Source organism: Hippoglossus stenolepis, chromosome 2 (genome assembly GCF_022539355.2).
Source record: "Hippoglossus stenolepis isolate QCI-W04-F060 chromosome 2, HSTE1.2, whole genome shotgun sequence".
In the NCBI taxonomy this organism is placed as follows: Eukaryota; Metazoa; Chordata; class Actinopteri; order Pleuronectiformes; family Pleuronectidae; genus Hippoglossus; species Hippoglossus stenolepis.
In genome coordinates this window covers 25,758,552-25,777,576 of record NC_061484.1, presented here as the reverse complement: position 1 = coordinate 25,777,576, position 19,025 = coordinate 25,758,552, and the positions used below count along the sequence as shown (strand labels likewise).

General features: G+C 45.9%; 1 protein-coding gene across 4 annotated transcripts; it reads left to right on the top strand.

Moving 5' to 3' along the window:
* The first annotated feature begins 660 nt into the window (after nt 1-660).
* LOC118124388 (calmodulin-regulated spectrin-associated protein 3) lies at nt 661-18,835 on the top strand. 4 transcript variants are annotated; one of them, XM_035182107.2, is made up of 19 exons: nt 661-920; nt 6,764-7,041; nt 7,124-7,264; nt 7,863-7,949; nt 8,099-8,134; nt 8,641-8,688; nt 10,505-10,643; nt 11,150-11,289; nt 11,858-11,951; nt 12,043-12,094; nt 12,285-12,346; nt 12,439-12,469; nt 12,645-15,081; nt 15,169-15,290; nt 15,381-15,667; nt 15,759-15,858; nt 16,457-16,572; nt 16,660-16,778; nt 16,926-18,835. In XM_035182107.2, exons 1-19 carry the CDS (start codon nt 785-787, stop codon nt 17,253-17,255), a joined length of 4,755 nt encoding a protein of 1,584 aa, XP_035037998.2. In that variant the 5' UTR covers nt 661-784; the 3' UTR covers nt 17,256-18,835. The 4 variants fall into 4 exon arrangements, with proteins under 4 accessions (XP_035037998.2, XP_035038014.2, XP_035038006.2 ...); XM_035182115.2 differs by having other exon boundaries at nt 662-920; nt 16,460-16,572; XM_035182123.2 differs by lacking the exon at nt 8,641-8,688.
* Nucleotides 18,836-19,025: the final 190 nt, after the last annotated feature.

The window sequence follows — 19,025 nt, the reverse complement described above, 5'->3', positions numbered from 1 at the left end:
ACAGTTGTTAGACAGGACAGGAAGTATCAGATACAGTGTTAATGCAATCTATAATTTATATATATGATTTAATCTGATAATTATTTATTTTTTTATAATCATGCAACTATTTCAAAATCACAATCATAGTATATAGAATATAAAACTCTTTAGCCTGGATCCTGTTTGGACCCTTGGATCAACCTGGTGTGTTTTAGTTTACATACGTTTTAAAATCTTTTTGCATTATACCCACAATCCTCTGCTGTTGCAGCTGTGAGGTGAAGTCTGTGCCTTGCTCGAGGGCACCTCCATGTGGAGGAAGTGGACAGAAACAGTTTGTTTCCCCATTTCAAGTTCCTCTCTCCACTGCAAAAACTATCCATCCCCGGAATGAACCTTAAACTGAACGAGGTGTCACGTCATCCCTGATAAACGTGAAGATGAGGATTTTTAATTTCGGTCACATCCTCATTGGTCCACATGTGACGTGTAGGGGGGGTGTGGAGCGGACTGACGACGTGGGTGAGGACATTTATTCTCATTCAGGAATAACAGATTTTATATTTTATTTCCAAGTATGAATGATTTTAAACTAAATGTGTGTTTTTCTGTGGCTCAGCCTGGTCATCATTAAATTGTGACTGTGCGTCTGCATCACAGGATCCTCCTCCTTCTCCTCTTCCTCCATCCTCCATCCCTCCTCCATCCTCCCTCCTCCTCCATCCTCCCTCCTCCTTCTCCTCGCATTTCCCCGGTGCTGCCGCCTCTCCTCCTCCGCGCGCTCCTCCTCTGTCCGTGCGCCATGGAGGACTCTCCCGGCGCGATGAAGAGGACCTGCCCGGTGCCGGAGATCAAACCCCTGGACCAGTACGACATCAGCCGGGCCAAGATCTGCGCCAGTGTCCGGTGGCTGCTGTCGAAGTCGTACGGCTCTGCAGGTACACACACCCCGGAGCCTGCTCACATCACAGCCGCTGCTGCTGCCGCTTGGGCGGGGCGCTTAATAATTCACCCCCGGGGCTCGGAGCTGGAGGTTTCTCGGTTTTATTTGGGGATGAAACCTCCAGCATCCAGCCGCTCCTCATCCATCCTCATCCCGGGTGCGCGTGCTCCACCTGCCCGGCCCATGCAGCGTCATTGTTCCCGCACCATGAGGACGATCCTCGGCTAATTACTGACGCGAATGTGCGGCTCGTCCCCCCGGAGGATTCTCCTGATGGTGCGGGATGGAGGATTCTGTCATCACCGCACTGCAACAAAGAGATCCGCTTCCTCGGGCCTGTGGAGGGATTCTCCATCCAACATCTAACACACACACACACACACACACACACACACACACACACACACACACACTCAATTAATTATAACCAATGTTTGCATCTATAGGTGATGTGTGGTGTAAATGGGTCAGAGCACAGCATAATATTTGTGTCAGTGTTACGCACGCACGCACGTTGGGCTGCTGCGCGCGGCAGTGAAGTGAAGGTGACACGTGAGACAATGGAGAGTTTCTCTGTGCTGAAAACTGCAAATGCATCAAATTCAATGGGAGGTCAGAGGTCAGAGGTCAACGTGAGAAACAGGCAGGACGGATTCAAGAAAACCTGCAGAAGTTTAAATGTCAAGCAGTTTATTCTCACTGAGATAATTCACTCGTGTGTGTAGATGTGTGTGTGTTTGTGTGTGTGTGTGTGTGTGTGTGTGTGTGGAGATGTTATTGTTGTGTCAGATTCTGATCCATGTGTGTGAGTCTCTTCCTTCAGTCTGTGGTTGTGTTGTGTTGGATGACATCACTTCAAAGTCCTCCAGTCAATGGTTATTATCGTTATTGATCAGTTTATTCATCAGTATGATATGGAGTGAAATGAAGAAAGAGAGAGAGAGAGAGAGAGAAATATATTAAGAAAGAAGGAAGGACGGAGTTAAGAAAGAGGAAAGGGAGGAAGGAAAGAAAGAAAGTAATTAAGAAAGAGGAAGTAAAGAAAGAAACAGGAAAGGGAGAAAGGAAGGAAAGAAAGAAAGAAAGACAGGAAGGAGGGATGGAGGAAAGAGAGACGGAAATAAATGATGGTTCCTCCCCTTTCAACCAAATGCATCAAAACCTGATTTAAATTTTATTCTAATGATATAAAACCGAGAAAATCCAGTTTGAGATGATGGATGGATGATCTATGAATGATGGATGAATGGATGAATGGATGATGTATGATGGATGAAGGATGAAGGATGAATGGATGAAGGATGGATGCTGTATGAATGATGAATGGATGAAGGATGGATGAAGGATGATGATATATGGATGGATGATAGATGGATGAATGATGGATGAGAGGATGATGGATGCTGTATGATGTATGAATGATGAAAGGATGGATGAAGGATGAATGATGGATGAAGGATGAATGAGAGGATGATGGATGCTGTATGATGTATGAATGATGAATGGATGAAGGATGGATGCTGTATGATGGATGAAGGATGAATGGATGAAGGATGAATGCTGTATGATGGATGAAGGATGGATGAAGGATGATGGATGAGATGGATGAAGGATGCTGTATGATGTATGAATGATGAATGGATGAAGGATGGATGCTGTATGATGGATGAATGATGGATGAAGGATGAATGGATGAAGGATGGATGAAGGATGGATGCTGTATGATGGATGAATGATGGATGAAGGATGAATGGATGAAGGATGAATGCGTGAATGATGGATGAAGGATGATGGATGAATGGATGAAGGATGGATGCTGTATGATGGATGAAGGATGAATGGATGAAGGATGAATGCTGTATGATGGATGAAGGATGAATGAGAGGATGATGTATGATGTATGATGGATGAAGGATGCTGTATGATGTATGAATGATGAATGGATGAAGGATGGATGCTGTATGATGGATGAATGATGGATGAAGGATGAATGGATGAAGGATGGATGCTGTATGATGGATGAAGGATGATGAAACAGCAGGTCTGCAGGTTCAGGCTCTGCTGACTCACGCTGTGATGTCACTCTGAAACTCCTCAGTAAACCCAGTTTATGTAACGATCCCCGTCGCGTTCTGCTGTCGTGACGGTTCCAGAGTTTCACGTTGTGTTTGTGTCCAGTGGACGAGTCTGAGACACGAGAGGAGAAGACGAGCTGGAGACCTCCTCTCAGCAGGGAGCCTTCCTCGTCTTCATCGCTGTCAACTGGTCAGAGCGGCTGCCTCATACAATTTTAATGGAGGCACAGAGGGGAGAAAGCACTGATTGATTATACTTGACACGAGCAGGGGAGGGGCGGCACAGTGGACAAGTGGGTGGCACTGGAAGGTTCCTGGTTTGAATTCCAGTTCGTCTCAGTGGAGTTCTTCTTCCCACAGTCCGAAGACCAGCGGCTCAGGTTATCTGCAGTAGATTCCATGTTGACTCTGGATGTGAATGTGAGCCTGAATGGTTGTTGGTGTTTGTATGTTGGCCCTGTGATTGGCTGGCGACCCCCCCACCCCCCCGCTCGCCCAATCTCAGTGGGGGGTCGCATCCCCCAGATGGTAATGGCTGGTTGGATGAACGGCCAAAAAATAATAACTTCTTCCTGCTTTCTTGCTGTTCGATTTGTCCAAGTCACTAAGAAACACAGAGGAATAAATGAGCCAATCAGGCTTCTCTGTATCGTAAAACTTTATTTAACCAGGAAATGACGTCACTGAGGATTCGTCCCTGACACGTTCTTCATCCTTCCACCAAGTTTTGAGGTGACGTGTTTAGTCGTTTTTCTTTCATCCTGCAAACTGATTAACAAACAAACTAGGTTAACATCCTAGAACAAAAGAACACAGTTAATCTCATATTGAAATCTAACTCGTAGATGACACCTCGACGGCATCATGATGAAATGGCATAAATACAACAGGCTGTAGAAAGCTATGTGCACGATTGAGTTATATAAAGCCTGCGTATCGACCTCTCTGACGCTTTTTAATCAAGTTGAAATGTCAAACGCTGATTTCCACCTCAGGATTACGAGGCCTGGTCGTTTTCCTCTGTGCGTGAATGTAGAATCTTTGTGTTTCAGACTGACGATCATTTAAAAAGCTTTTCCTCTGGACATTCATCACGGCCCTTTCCAGCGTCCTGTGACATGTTATTGATGAAACACTTCATCAAGTGGCCTAATGGGGAAAGAAAGCAGCACATGATGAGGAACGTTAAGCTCCTGAACATGTGTTTCTATGTGTTGTTGTGACAGGGAGATTTAGACGAGAGGTGGTGACTTGTTTGTTTCTGGTGATTTTCGGATCATGATCATGAAAAAGATCCATACAAGGTAAAGCTGTTGTGTTGCTCCAGCTGCACAGGCCTGGTTCTGCTGCCTCCAGATGAAATGACACTAAGTGGGTTAGTCCTTCTCTGCAGTCCGGTCTCAGAGCGCCGGCTTTCCATTCCCACCGTTCCCATAGTGACGGCAGTCCTACTTCCTGCCAGCGCTGCCGAGTGTGAACAACGACGACGCTTCAGCCCCTTTAACAGTGTGTGTCACACTGCAGAGGAGTGTGTGCTCACCCTGATGTTTGTGTGGTGACACAGATACACAACTTCTCTCTGGCAGAAGAAAGAAAGGACGAGCAGAGGTGTTCCAGTTTCATTACGAAACTAGAATGAAGCTACATCCTACGTGTTCCTTTGAAAACTGAATCATCTGTCGTTACTACAACTGTGTCTGTGGCTGAGGGGGGAGAGCGGTTATCCTCTGAACAGAATGTCAGTGGTTCGATCCCAGTCTTTCCCACTCCGGATGCTGAAGTTTTCTTCGAGCAAGATACTGATAGATCTCATGGAGAAAAAGTGCTGCACATAGATGCACTGTGTGAAAACTGTTCTGTGAAGTGCTTTGAGTGGTCGAGTCAAACTGGAAAAGATCGATTTAAATACTGAACTTCTTTTTGACCGGAGTTACAGAGAAGTGAGGAAACGCCCCTTTTTAGTTTGAAAACTCCAGCGGGCAGAAACAGAGGTGTTTGGACTCTTATCACACCAAAGAAAACCACCAGGAGCTGAGAGGCCAACTGATCCAGATCTATTTGGATCTGCACCAAATTTCACACTCTCATAAATATCTGTCCCCTAAATATGACAGATTTTATTCTCTGAAATCGTTGAAAAACCACTAATTGCAACGTAAGTGAAAATTCGGTTCCTAAAACAACCTCGTTGGCGGAGGTGAAATGAAAAGAAGGGAAGTTTCACAGATTCTGTGTGAGTCAGAGATGTTTATGGGCAGAATGATGAAGGAGGAAAAGGAGGAGAAAAGAGGCTCGACTGCAGGAAGAGACTCTGATACCCACTTTAATAAATCCACTTCAATCTCCAGTGGTCGTCCAGGGGCTGCAGAGCTGGAATATGGGTCAGTGAGGAGAGTGTGTGATACTGAGCTTCATAGATGTCTTGACATGCGCGCACACACACACACACACACACACACACACACACACACACACACACACACACACACACACACACACACACACTCTTGTATGAGTGACCTCTCTGAGCTGAGCTGTTCATGCAGATGATGGTATTATCCTCTCCTGCAGTCAGCCGCTGTCCCTTCTCCCCGTCGCCCGTTCTCCACTGCGAGGAAACTTCTTCACTTTGCTTTCTGAGGTTTCTCCGTCAGAGCAGTGGAGCCCGTGTGACCTCCGTGACCTTCTCCACACGGGACACGAGGCCTCGACGAAGCGTTTCTGTGCTCTGGAGTTGGAGAAGGCATTTCTCTCCTTCTCAGGGAACAATGCAGAGGAGCTGACTCACTCTTCCCACCTCCTGTATCTGCAGGAGATCTCTTGAACTGCTTCATGGTTGTGTTTCTCCTCATAATGATTGTTTGGATTCTCTCGACTCGCACCGTCCATCCACTGAAATATTCATTCTCAGCTGGAGCATGAAAACACGGCGGTTCCTCTGCATGCACGCAGCTCTCACTTCCCGACTTAAGATAACTGCATCTCTAACTCCCCCGAGGCACAGGCAGACTCGAGGGTTTTTTTTCAAACTACCGGTTTGTTTGAATGTTTTTCTCTGAATTTAAAAACACAGCGTCAAGATAATAAAGTAAAATCATGTGAAATTGACATAAAAAAATACAAAACAGACAAAAGAAAACAAAAACACCGACAAACACTTAACTGTTCACGTGCAGCCGGACTCTCAGGTAACTCAGCTGAGACTTCAAATTCAATTCTAGTTTACTTCGACGTCTGTAAACAAATTATACAAACTCAGTAGAAGTCTATTCCCCTTGAATTAAAACCAGACGTACCTAATTACACAAACTCACAGATATCAGCTCCTTATGCCTGATTATTTTCATCAAGATCCATGAAATATTTACCTGGTGAAACAGTGAACATGTTATAAATCACTTTCTCACAATGATAAAGAATTTTTTCCTGGGTCACCTCTGTGTCCCAGGAAATCTCTTCTTTAGTTTTTAATTATTAGTTTTACAGCTACTTGGCCATTAAGTTAATTATTGAACAAATCGATGCATTTCATCCTGAATAAATCTTAGTTGAATATGTGAAACAAATGTCCTGGTGGTCTGAGATAAGTCCAGAAACATCAACCTCGTTTTGTCCCTGTAGGAAAAAGTCAGGATCAGTGAAGTCAGTAGGATTCATCCTCTGGGGATCCTGAATGTCTGCGTGTTATTGTAGTTCAGACTGAAACAATGAACCAGTCACGCTTCATGAATAAAGTCGTCACTGCGTCGTCTTCTCTCTGCAGAAAACGTCCCTGTGGAGTTTCGGGAGCCGCTCTACAAGGACCAGTACAAGCAGGAGCACCTGAAGCCAGCCGTCTCCAAGCTGCTCCTGTCCCCGGAGATCTACTGCCGAGCTCAGGCCCTGCTCGCCCAGGCACACGGGGTCTCTGTGCCCGCGGTGCAGGGGTCACCTGCCGACAACGCCGCCCTGCTGCAGCACCTCATCAAGAAAGGTTTCGCTCCCAGGGTCCAGGAAGTAGACGTCACCGAGGAGGACCTCAGCAGCGTCCCCATCAAGACGGTGCGTGTTCTGTAGTTCAACTGCTCGTGTCCTCATTGTTAAAGAGGCTCGGTTGGTCAAATCTTGTCTCTGATTGGTGCAGAAGTCCCACCTGGCCCTGATTGACTCTCTGATGTCACTGGCTGCTGAAGAGACGGTGGGCCGGGTTAAGATGGCGGTGGAGGCGGGGCAGATGGGCGTCGGGGCTCCGTGGGAGAACGCGCTGCTCTTCTGGGTCAACAGGGTGAGACCCACTTTCTGTCCTGATTCTATATCCTGTTCACACTGTATTTATTAGTTTTTATTCTATTCAGGTTTTTTAATGTTTCTTTACATTTGAAAGTATTACATGTTTATTCATTATTACTTTCTATTCTGCTGTAACAATGGAAATTTCACGGTGTGGGACTAATAATTTATTATCTTATCTTATCTTAGTGTATTAGTTTAGTTTGTGTTTTCTTATTGCCAAAGAAGTTCTGTCTTTGTCTGTGTTTGTTTGTTTGTCAGCAGGATTTTGAAAAAACTACTTGACAGATTATCACGAAACTTGTGATCATGATGCATTATGGGTCAGAGAAGAACCCATAACATTTAGTGCAGATGTGGATGAGGGGACAGGATTGTTTTTTCACTTTCCTTAACTCTGCGAGATATGATGTTTTTGCAATTTGGTGCAGATCCAAATCCAAATCTGAATGAATTTAAACGTGGTTTCATGAGGGGACTGTTGACATTCGAGTTCATTTTTGTATTTTAACGAAACGCTGCCACTTCAGATTCTTTCGTCCTATATTTTAATTGAATGTATCCTTTAACAATCCGCCATCTTGTTCTTACAGCTGAACCAGAAGTTGAGGGAAAGCACAGAAGAAGAGGAGCCGCTCAAATCCCAGACGTGCACGGACCTGCAGTCTGTTCAGGACACGGTAAACACACACACACACACATGCATGAGGATTTTCCATTCAGCACATGTCTCTCATTGCTTCTGTTGCTCGAGCTTCTAACATCGACCTCGCTCTGCTTCTCTGTTTCCTCCCAACTGGTTTTTTTTCTCTGTCGTGCTCTCGGCCAGTGTCCATCCAACCGCTGGTACTGGAAACTAGTCCCAGTAAGTGTCCTCCTCACCTCCCGTCTGTCCTCCTCTCTGAGTGTGTCCATCGGCTGCGGCTGACATTACTGTGCCCGCTGGAAATGCCACACTCTGTATCTGTGTCTGTGCCGTTAGGTGTACGACCTTTAAGTGTCCTATTAATGATGATTTCTATTATTGTTACCAACTGATGCTGTCGTGGACACTGAGGCTTTGTCTGACTTTGTCACGTTCAGTCATCAGTTTCATCTCAAACTGCCCAGAGAGCGGAGGAGGAAGGAGGAGATGTTGGAGAAGAGCGAGGGAGGGAGGTGAATTTCCTTCCTCGCTGGTTATTTAACTACATCTGCGTCCCCCTTTGTTTGCCCCCCTTCCTCTCCTCTGCCTCCTCCTCCTCCTCCCTCCGTCGCTCCTCTCTTCCTGAGCAGTACCATGTGACTCTGTGGGTGTGGCGGTTCCCATGATGACCGAGCCCCCTTGTCATTTATGCTTGTTTCCCTCTCTCTGCCATCCCCCCCATCCAGCATGCTATCGCTTTTTGTTTGAAGGAGTCGGGGAATAAGCCGCCAGTGGTAACGTATAACACCTCGCTCTTATCTCACCCTCATCCTCCACGTCTCCCGTAGCAACACACTCGACTGACGGATGCCCCTTTTCCTCCAACGTGAACCTGGTGCTCGGGCAAAACCATCATTGTAGGAAAGATCCTGATAGAACCACATCATTACGTCACTGTATACGTCACTATACTGTGTACGCCTCTGATTTCCCAGCAACACAACTCATGCACAACATCAACAATGGCGTCGCTGCTCGTGGCTTTGCAAACATCCACTGGCATCCGAACAGTTGGAAATATTCTTTGCAGACGACATAAGCTTTGTTTATTTAAAAACCTCCACCACCTACTTTTAGAACAGCTTTGGTTTCCGGAAGTAAATTTCCCATTCCCACCAAAACCTGGAACCAGGCCGACCGGCTACGAGATGAATCGTTAAAACTTTTGATTCGTTTAGATTGGAAAATGGAAAATAAGGCAAAGGCACATTATTTTGAGAGTGAAGGAAACTACACATCCCACAAGCCATTGCAAATTATCCCTTTCCACCAACTTCATCTTAAATTTAACCTGACTTTACCTATGGTTTAGACGTCGCCATTACATCTGAGGATTGTGGGTAGTGTAGTGCTTCTCTTTGAAAACACGTTTTTCTTAAAACACAGTTGATATCATTCTGACTTGTGGCTTCTACAGGAGCGTAAATCGTGGTTTCACAATCTCGTAGCTTTTGGTAAGTCTACCTTGGATGGTTAAAATATTATGGCTGATCATTAAGATCTAATTAAGATGGGATTTTTACTTTCGGAACCATGTTGAAAGACCTCTATTGGTCTTGTTGGTCTCAATAATCCCACCTCCAGCCCCTGACATTCCTTCCTTGAGACCAGCGAAGTGTAGGTGGCGGTGTTGTAGCAGGTCTTTGGCCCTGAGCTCGTTGTTTGGCTGTCGAAACACAAAGAGCTGGTTCCCGACGAGGCACAGACCCTTGAACTGCCTTGGTGGAAAAGGGGTATGACAGACTGACCAATCGCCACACCTCCCCCACGCTGTTGTCTAACGACCGACTAACCGACGGCTAACTAGTTGCCAGTCCAACCCCGAGGTTTGGATGGATCATTTAAAACTCATCAGATTGTGACACTATTTATCCATATTTATGTTTCACTACTTTTCTTTAAGTGTGTGCTACAAAGCCATGTTATAGGAGGCGTCACGAGACCCGGTGTTAATCTTTGATACGGAACTCTTCATCATCGTACTCCTGCAACAAGGCTGCACAACATCACAAGTTGTGTTCATGCACTGTTTGTGTGTAAAAGAGCAAAAGTAGAAGTGAGGGATCACAGTGTCGTCAGTGCCTGTTTCTGCTGCATGGACACCGGAGGAAACTTTCATTTTCACTTATAATCACTGACATTTTTCTCGTTTTTTAATCCAGTTTTTTTGTATCGCCTCTTTTTTACCTTTGCACTGCACCTTCTGGTTGGTGTGTGTGTGTGTGTGTGTGTGTGTGTGTCTGTGTGCGCAAATGTTTCTTACCTCAGGCATCACTGGTCTTGCGCTTTGTTTCTATGGGTTTCCTTCTATTTGCGGTTTTTCCTGGAGTTTGGCTGCACTTGGACGATAGTTTCTGGTTTTACGTTTATTTCTAACTTTCTGAGCTTTTTTATCTATTTTCATATCTGTGGTCTTTTTCTGCATCTTCTTCATGATTTCTCCTTCTTTCCTTGTGGTTGCACAACTCTTTCTCTTGTTCCACTCTTCTCTCTCTCATCTCCCTCTTTCCCTTTCCTCTCTCTCTCTCTCTCTCTCTCTCTCGTCTCTAGATCCGTTACAGGAAGGACAAAGTGCAGTCTAAGCTGACTCCCACTTTCCCTCTGGTCTCTGCGGTCAAGGATCTGTCTAATGGCTGCGCTATAGCTGCTGTGCTGCACTACTACTGCCCCAGCCTGCTGCCTCTAGAGGGTACACACACACGAACACACACAGTAACACACAATAACACAATAACTCACATGTTCATTATTAATATCTGGATGCTTCCAAACCCTCAACAGTGTAAATGACAGACCCATCATTCAAAAAAAGGAACAAGTCAAGTCAGAGTTGAGCCAAAGTGTTTTTAAATCATTGCAAAGAAAAGAAATACAATTAAAAGGATGAGACGTGAAATGGTAGAATCAAAATATTCAAAAAGGCAAATTAACTTGAAAAGGAAATAAGATGTAAATAGAATGAAATAATAAGAAGTTATTAAAAACCAGCGTTTATCTCCAATAGTCAGCAGGAAACCTTTAATCATGGGTAATGTCCGGCGTTCAGCTGTGTTTCAGTTCAGTGAGCGGGACGACACATTGATAGACTTTGTTTGAGTTGAAGAAATTATATTCGATTTAACCTTCTGACCCACAAACGCACACAGATGTTACACAGTAAATATCAACATGTGTAAACTTCCTGTTCTCTTCCAGACGTGTGTCTGAAGGACACCATGTCAGTGGCGGACAGTCTCTACAACCTGCAGCTGATCAGAGAGCTTAGTGAGAGCAGTTTACAGAGCTGCTGCCCCCTGGCTGTGGAGGACCTGCTCTACGCTCCTCCTGTTCTTCATGTAAGCATCGTGATATTCTCAATTAAAATAATTAAACTTTTAAAAATGTTGTGTCAACCCTGCAACTGTCGTCAGATTCTGGTTATTCTGTGGAAATAAATGATTGCACCAAATAAAGTTCGTCTTTCAATCAGTGACAAAGGGTGAGAGTAGGGTTAGGTGAAGGTGAAGGTTAGGTGAAGGTGAAGGTGAAGGTTATGGTTATGTTTATGTTGGGGACAGGTTTTTTTCAAAAGGGGGGTGGGTGTTATAGTGGGTAAGTAATAAGACAACCAGTTTGATTAGTTAAATTTATTATAAACCTTGTGATTATAACCTTGATGATGTGCTGGGATTTACAAGTGATGAAGTAAAAAGGAGTTTAATCAGCCTGGTTATGGTTTTCAAACCAAAAATCTCCAGCATTTCAAACGTGTTATGGGAGTTACAGACGTGCACACAGCTGTTGACTGTGTTAACATCTGTCTGTTAGAAATCTGGGATGTTGGTGTTCACTCAAGTTGCTGCTGTCCTGCCTCTGAAATCTCACCTCACGTGTGCGTCCGTCTCTTTTTTCTCTTTCTCTCAGCTGAACATCATGAGCTTCATAGCAGAGCTGTTGGACTGGTTCGAGGTCAAGAAGCCTGATTTCGTTCAGCCCATTCAACCCATCGACCTCACAGGTCTCTGACTGATGCTCTTCTGTCATATTGTTGCACTGGCTGTTGGTGTAAATATCAGATTCTGAATGTGCAGCTCCTCTGTGTCTTTCAGACATCTCAGGGTTCCTGGACTGTACAAGTCCTGTCAGTGGAAACAGCAACAGGTACGAGAAAAAAGGTTGAACATGAAATCCTGCAGCAAACCCAAATAAAACCCTAATAAAATTTAAAAAACAATAAAGTCTGATCTTATAGAGTTACTAGATATACTGTTTTATGCTTAGAATCAAACCTGTAACACATTGTTATCAGGAACTTACATTGGAGGTTTGTTTTGATTGTCCTGGGTTTCAGTGGCTCTCCTTCCTTTATCTTCAAACAACCCTTTGTGCCCATCTCCTCTCCAGTGTCACCGGGTAAGAGAAACAGAGCACGAGATTGTTTCCTTTAAAGTCAATAAACCAAAGTAAACTTTTATTTCTACTTTACTATTTTTATGTCTTTTCAGAAAACAAAAGTTGGACAAAGAAACAAATCAGGTAGATGCATTAAAAAGCTTCTGTGTTATTTCTATGGTAAATGTTGTGCTGCTTTCATGTTTTATCTTAATTTCTAAATCTTCTTACTTTGGCTTCTGTGGTTTCTGCTTTTTCCATATTGCCTCGTGAATCCATCCATTGGTCCATCCCTCCATCATCACCCAACTCTCCGCAGTCGTCCTCTCTCAGCAGTGACTTTCAGCATCCCATTTGGGCTGGACAGTGATGTTGACATTGTCATGGGAAACCCAATAGATTCTGTCTTTCGCTCCGTCAGCACTGACAGCCTCACCACCGGCATCCCTGCAATGACCTCGCCGGTGACTGCGGCAGGGATGACTCGGGTCCCGTACAGCCCTCCGGAGGACCTCAGCCACCTGGTCAGCGCCTCGGCCCCATCGCAGCGCTCGTCCTGGGGACCGTACGCTCACACGGCACCACTAGGAGAGCTGCCAACTATTGAGGAGGCGCTACAGGCGGTTCATACTCCCAACAGCAAAGATCGGAAGAAGGGAAGGACGCCCGAGAAAGTTGGAAGAGGGGTGTTGGGAGGAAGGGCAGAGCCCAGGTTGCGTCCCGAGGGAGCTCCTGCTGGTTTTTTCCTGCACTGCCCTGAGGAAAATAATCCTCAGCTCAGCAGCTCGGCTCCCTGTCGATCGGGGATCCTCTACCGGCCGGCCGGTGGAGAGGCGGGTGACACTGAAAGGCAAGGAAGGGGAGAGAGGAGGGAGAGATCAGGGCGGAGCTCCGATATGTCACGTGATGACGATTCCGTTCTACGAGACGGCAGCGTCGACTCCTCTGAAGCATCGGACGATGGCCCAAGAAATGCGCCTGGTAACATTCGACCCAGTAATGGTCGCCAGGGAAACCACAGCAATAGTCCACGAATGACAAGCTTTGCTGAGCGGCGAGACAGCAGAAGAAGACATCCTGCTGCTTCTGGAGAGGAGTCTGCCTCTGCCACGACACCAACAACCCCAGGAACTCCACATACGCCTTCAACCCCAGCGGGGGCACCTGGCCCCCTGGACAGCCCCGGCCCCAGAGGCCCCGAGCCAGGCTCTGAGGCCTGGGAGTTGGGGGCTCGTCTGGAGGAAAAACGGAAAAGCATTGAAGCCCAAAAAAGACGCATTGAAGCCATCTTTGCCAAACACAGACAGAGGCTTGGAAAAACTGCTTTCCTCAAACTAAAAAAAGAGCAAGGAGGAGGGGAGGGAGCAGGGGAGGATACTTTCACCCTGGAGGAGCGCCTCACATGCATGGAGGAGCAACTGCAAAAGGAGGAGGAGAAGGAGGAGAAAGAAAAGACAGAGAAAGAAAAAGATGGAGATAAGGAGAAAGAGAAGCCATCTGTTTCCAACCCTCCTCGGTTAGAGAAGCAGGTCACTTTCTCTATTGAAAGCAAGAAAGGGGCAGAAAAGGAGAAAGTCGGTGAAGCTGTCATTGTGGAATATAACGAGGTGGTGCAGAAACTGAGTGAAGCTCTGCAGTCGCTACAGAAGGACATGCAGAAACTTACAGAACAGCAACAGCAGCTCATGAGCAACCAAAGACCCAGAAATGCATCCAAGACCATTGCAAAGTCAACAGCTAGAAGCAACCTCAAGACACCACCCAGAACTCCCCCCCACACACCAACCAAGACACCACCAAGAACCCCGACAAAGACTTCTACCAAGACCAACACTAAAGCTTGGGTGATCCCTGCTGCTCCCACTCTCCCCTCTGCCTCCTCTCCGTCACGACGTTCTCACGCTCTTTCCACCTCGCCAAAAACGATCATCTCCTCCTCCTGCCCGGCTCCTCGCACCAAGATTCACTCCTCCTCCACACCTCGCAGCCCCAAACACCAGCAGCGCCCCCAACATCAACGCCCCCATCCACGGCCTTCCGAACTCAAGTTCCCTCCACTCAATCGCGTCTTGACGACGACCCAGACTGTCGACACCCTCCCCCACTTGCGCCGTGTATCCCCCAGCAAGTGTCGGGATCAAACGTCCTCTTCCTTCCGTATCGGTGGTCCAAAGACTCCTCAGGAATTCCCTCAGCCTGCCCAGCAGCCACAGCCTGATGAGAGCACATCAGAAACAGGCTCCAGCGAGACACCCACCCAGTTCAGCCTGGAGCTGGAGCAGGAGTACCTAGAGGCTGTCGGAGGACTTCCAGTCGCTTCACAGTCCAGACGAGAGCATCCTAGGACTGCGGGTGGCAGCAGCTCTGGAGCTCCTTCAGAGTGCTCATTTGAGAGCGAGACGTTGTCCCTCTCGGCTGCGTACAGCATTGCAGGTGCAGGGAAACGCTGCAGCCTGATTGCGTCACTGTCATCTCTTGAAGAGCCAGAGGGAGGCAGCAATGTACCAACCGACGAAGGGCATGAGTTTTCCTCTGATTCTATGAGCGATCAAACAGAATCTGCTGCAGAACCTGCAAGAGGACCCGTCCCAGAACCCTTCGATCCTTTAGAGCAACTGAATTGCGCAACAGAAGCCACGGATTTGCCAGAAGAACAAACGGAAACCAAAGAGGACACAAGACAGACAGAGACCTTGGAGCCAAGTGGAGAACTGAATGAGCTGGAAACCAGAGGAGGAATTGGATTCTTCTTTAAGGTGAGAACGAATAGGAGTTTGTTTTGCATGCACGTTAATTCTGCCACGACAGTTTGGGTGTATGATCATGTGCCTGTGTTGTTGTAGGAGGAGGTACTTGGTGAGGGGGAGATGGCCCAGAAGAAAGCTCTCCTGTTGGAAAGACAGCAGAAGAGAACAGAGGAGATAAAGAAGAGGAGACAGTGGCTTGAGCAAGAAAGAGAAAACAGGTGAAACACAACCACATGCATCTTAGCAGCCTGACACCGAGTTTGTGATTCTTTTAAATTGGTCAAAATAACCTATTCTCCTGTTCTCAGACCAGGGGCTTCTGACAAGAGAGCGTCTCCCTGCAATACACCTCCTGCAGGCACCACCTCCCCTTCCCCCACACCTCCCGCTACTCCGGCCCGTTGGGGAGATTTCACGCGAGGGGAGCACGCACTGCGGCACCAGCTCAAGATCATGGATGATCTGGACAAAATGCTGCGGCAGCAAAAATCCTCCAATCAAGGACGATCTTCTGCAAAGAAAACGCGCTCTCGGCCTCGCAGCATGACCAGAGAGGAAACACACAAGTCTTTGAGTCCCGCCAAGGGAGCAACTGGTAAAAGTCAACACTGAGAGACGTCAACAAAGTAAACACATCTACAGAAGATGATTTAACTGACTGAAGTCTTTTGTGTCTTTTTGTTTAGGCTCTAAATTGACCAAAGTCTACTCTCACTCCTCCCTCAACCTGGCAGCCACGGACGAGCCAAAGAAACCTGGTAGTGACCCCACGAAGAAACCCCACAGGTAAACTCCTGCACAGGACATCTTGATGCCTCATTCACACAGGTTGTAGCCACGATGCTAGCATGACTTAAGAGGCATCATTGTTAATACTCAATTCCTAACATTAGCATAACAGTAAAGCTGCTTCCAGACACACACTGGAGTCCTGACAGTTTCCTGAAATTTTCCAGAGGGACATTGTGAGAACAGAAATCAGTCGATACGGATATTTGTTTTTCCTGCCAGCCCCCATTAAGCACCTTAATGTTCCGGATAGATTTCGGACCTGACAAACTCCTGCTGTGTTGTTAATGTGTGAATAATGTCCGGACCCTTTTGTCTGGACCTTTCCTGGAGTTCATGTCTGAAAAACGGCTTCATTTCACCATCATCATCATCATCATCATCAATTTAACTTCACCATGCTAACATCCAGAAGCTAAAAACATGGGCTTCTATGCTAATTAGTTGTAACGACCTCTTCCCCAGTACAAGTGCTTATACTTGACTCATTTCTTACAAAGAAACAAGTGACTTGTTGTTATGAATCGTTCTCTTATCGAGTGTAGCACAGACATGAGGTGAGAGTCTATCAGCTCATTGTTTGGCTTCTCTCCAGCAGCCGCCCCGAGTCGCCTTTGGCCTGTGTGACACCGAGTCGACTGGCCAATCAGAACCGAGACAAGGACTTGGAGAGTGGGTCCAATGGAACCTCGCCCGCCCCAGAATACACAGGTACAGTGCTACAGCGGTGGAGTATCGCGGTTCTTCATTACTCCTACGCATTTACAAAGTGCTATAAAAACACGTTTGTGTTTTCAGGTCCAAAGCTCTTCAAAGAACCGAGCTTCAAGTCCAACAAATTCATCATTCACAACGCTCTGTCTCGCTGCTGCTTGGCGGGAAAGGTCAACGAGGCACAGAAAAACAAGATAGTTGAGGTAGAGGATTCATTTTTCATCATTGAACCTTTTATTAACATTTATTAAACTGATAAAGTAAATTGTTTCATGATTTATTTTCATGTTTGACGATGCAGATGAAAACTAGAAGGCCAATATGATTTGTTCTCTTTCTCTCAACCTCAGGAGATGGAGAAGAGTCCGGCCAACCACTTCCTCATCCTCTTCCGCGACACCAGCTGCCAGTTCAGGGGCGTTTACACCATGAACCCCGACTCCCAGGAGCTGGTGCGATTGGCCGGCGTGGGTCCCCGGGCGATGAGCTCCGCCCAGGTGGAGTCCATCTACAAGTACAGCTCAGACAGGAAGCAGTTCAGCGCCATCCCCTCTAAGACCATGGGCATGAGCGTCGATGCCTTCACCATCCCCGGCCATCTTTGGCACGGAGGAGGAGCGGGAGGAGGAGGAGGGAACAGGAGAGCGAGCATTACTAAGAAGGCGGTTATTTCTAAGTGAGGAATTTAACACATGACATCACAGTGACATGTGACTGAAGAAAACACTTTAATCTCACTAAATATAGTGAAACATTTAAAAAAGGTCACATGCACACGGATAAGCTTTTAGGAATGTGTGTGCAAACACCTGTGTTGCCCCCGGACTTTACTAGAAATACAAAATATGTAAAAAAATATTTCTACCCCCCCGTTATGTGCATGAAAACATCAACAGCACAACTTTGTTTCCCCAACACAGAGAATACAGAGCCACTCCAGAGGAAGGTGTTTTTTAAATGTTAACGGTCAATTGCACAACGGAGAGTTACTTTTAAAATGTCTCGTTACTTATACTTTCATTGTTTAAAGTACAAACTTGAAAACTCGTTTAGAAGAAATGGAAACTTTATTCAGTTTGTTTACTGGAAAAACCCGGACTTTCACGAGACATCAGATGACATCAGTTTTACACATTGAGCCAAACAACGGAGAAAAAGCCTTCTCGTGTCAGAGTGACTGGACTTTCATTTTGTACAAACCCTCGAGTTTATTTCTACCCAACGTTTGTCAGCAGGTCGATCAGAGCACATTTGATTCTGCAGAATTGCGAAAGCCATAAGTTTACCACGCAGAGGAGCAGAGGTGAACTTTGTTTTGGTTTTTTTGGGACCGAGTCAAAGATCTGTAAACGTGTCGGGGGTTTTCAGCGATGGTTACCACAGCATGAATGGTTATTCACTGTCCGTGATATAAGCTTAAAGTGATATCAAAGTAAGAGCTTGTGGTTTGATGATGTTGATTATGAGTATATATACGTGTGAGCAACAGATGCCAATCGAAACAACTTTTATACGCTGAGCTGAGAGTGTAACGAGGATGATGTGTCAACATTACATTTAGAAATACGTGGATTGTTGCTCTCTGGGTCAGGGACGGGTTCTGATCCACTTTTGCATCTGGTTCTAAGTTGGTAGAATTCCTGTATTTGTTCAGCTCTAAGGATCCTTTATCGAATCTCTCGTTCACAATCTCGCTTCGTCCTTGTGGATTCGTTGGATGGAAAATGTGCGATAAAGGGAAAATGACAAATCCCTGCCTTAAATATTCATATATCATGTTAAAGGAGACATATTCCGCCCATATTCAGGTTCATCATTTTAATTTGTGTTATTACTGGAAAAGGTTTAAATGTTCTAATGTTCAGAAAACACATCACTTTCCTCCATCGCTGCAGCTCCTCTTTTCAGCCTCTGTCTGAAAACACTTGGTTTTAGCTCCTGTCTCTTCATTTTTTTGATAACGAGCTGGTGTTACGCTTTATTCTGTGACGTGTAGAAAGAGCAACTGTCTGCTAACTTTGTGCACGTAGAGAAATCTGTCATTTATTTGTTTACGTTTTAGTGAAATTTAAGATGTCTTCATTTCTTAACAAACGAAAACTACCCAAGAAGATTCGATAAAGGATTCCTAATGATTTGGATTTGTTGAAATGGGACAGAACCGGAGCCCCGGTCTTAGCAGAGTGCAAACAATTAAATCGGTGTGTGTTTCAAACCAGCATTCATGTATGAAAAAACAGATTAAACTCCACAGATGAAACTGTTTCTCTCGTTCATTCTTATTTCTCTTTATTGTCCACGTCTTCTCCTCGTACTGCGGAATCGAAACCTGCCACCACCGTCTGGTAGCAGCAGTCACTCAGCTGCTCAAACTCATGACTGACCTGAGAACAGCAGGTCTCAGCAGCAGAATCAGCATTGTCACTATTTTCACTGCAGATGAGCTGAGA

Excerpts from the sequence above, each read along its gene's own strand:
- LOC118124388 (XM_035182107.2), top strand. The coding sequence starts at position 785 with ATGGAGGACTCTCCCGGCGCGATGAAGAGGACCTGCCCGGTGCCGGAG. Across the intron at positions 8,689-10,504 it reads CGGGGAATAAGCCGCCAGTG|ATCCGTTACAGGAAGGACAA; the intron begins GTAACGTATAAC and ends TCTCGTCTCTAG. Across the intron at positions 15,082-15,168 it reads GAATTGGATTCTTCTTTAAG|GAGGAGGTACTTGGTGAGGG; the intron begins GTGAGAACGAAT and ends GTGTTGTTGTAG.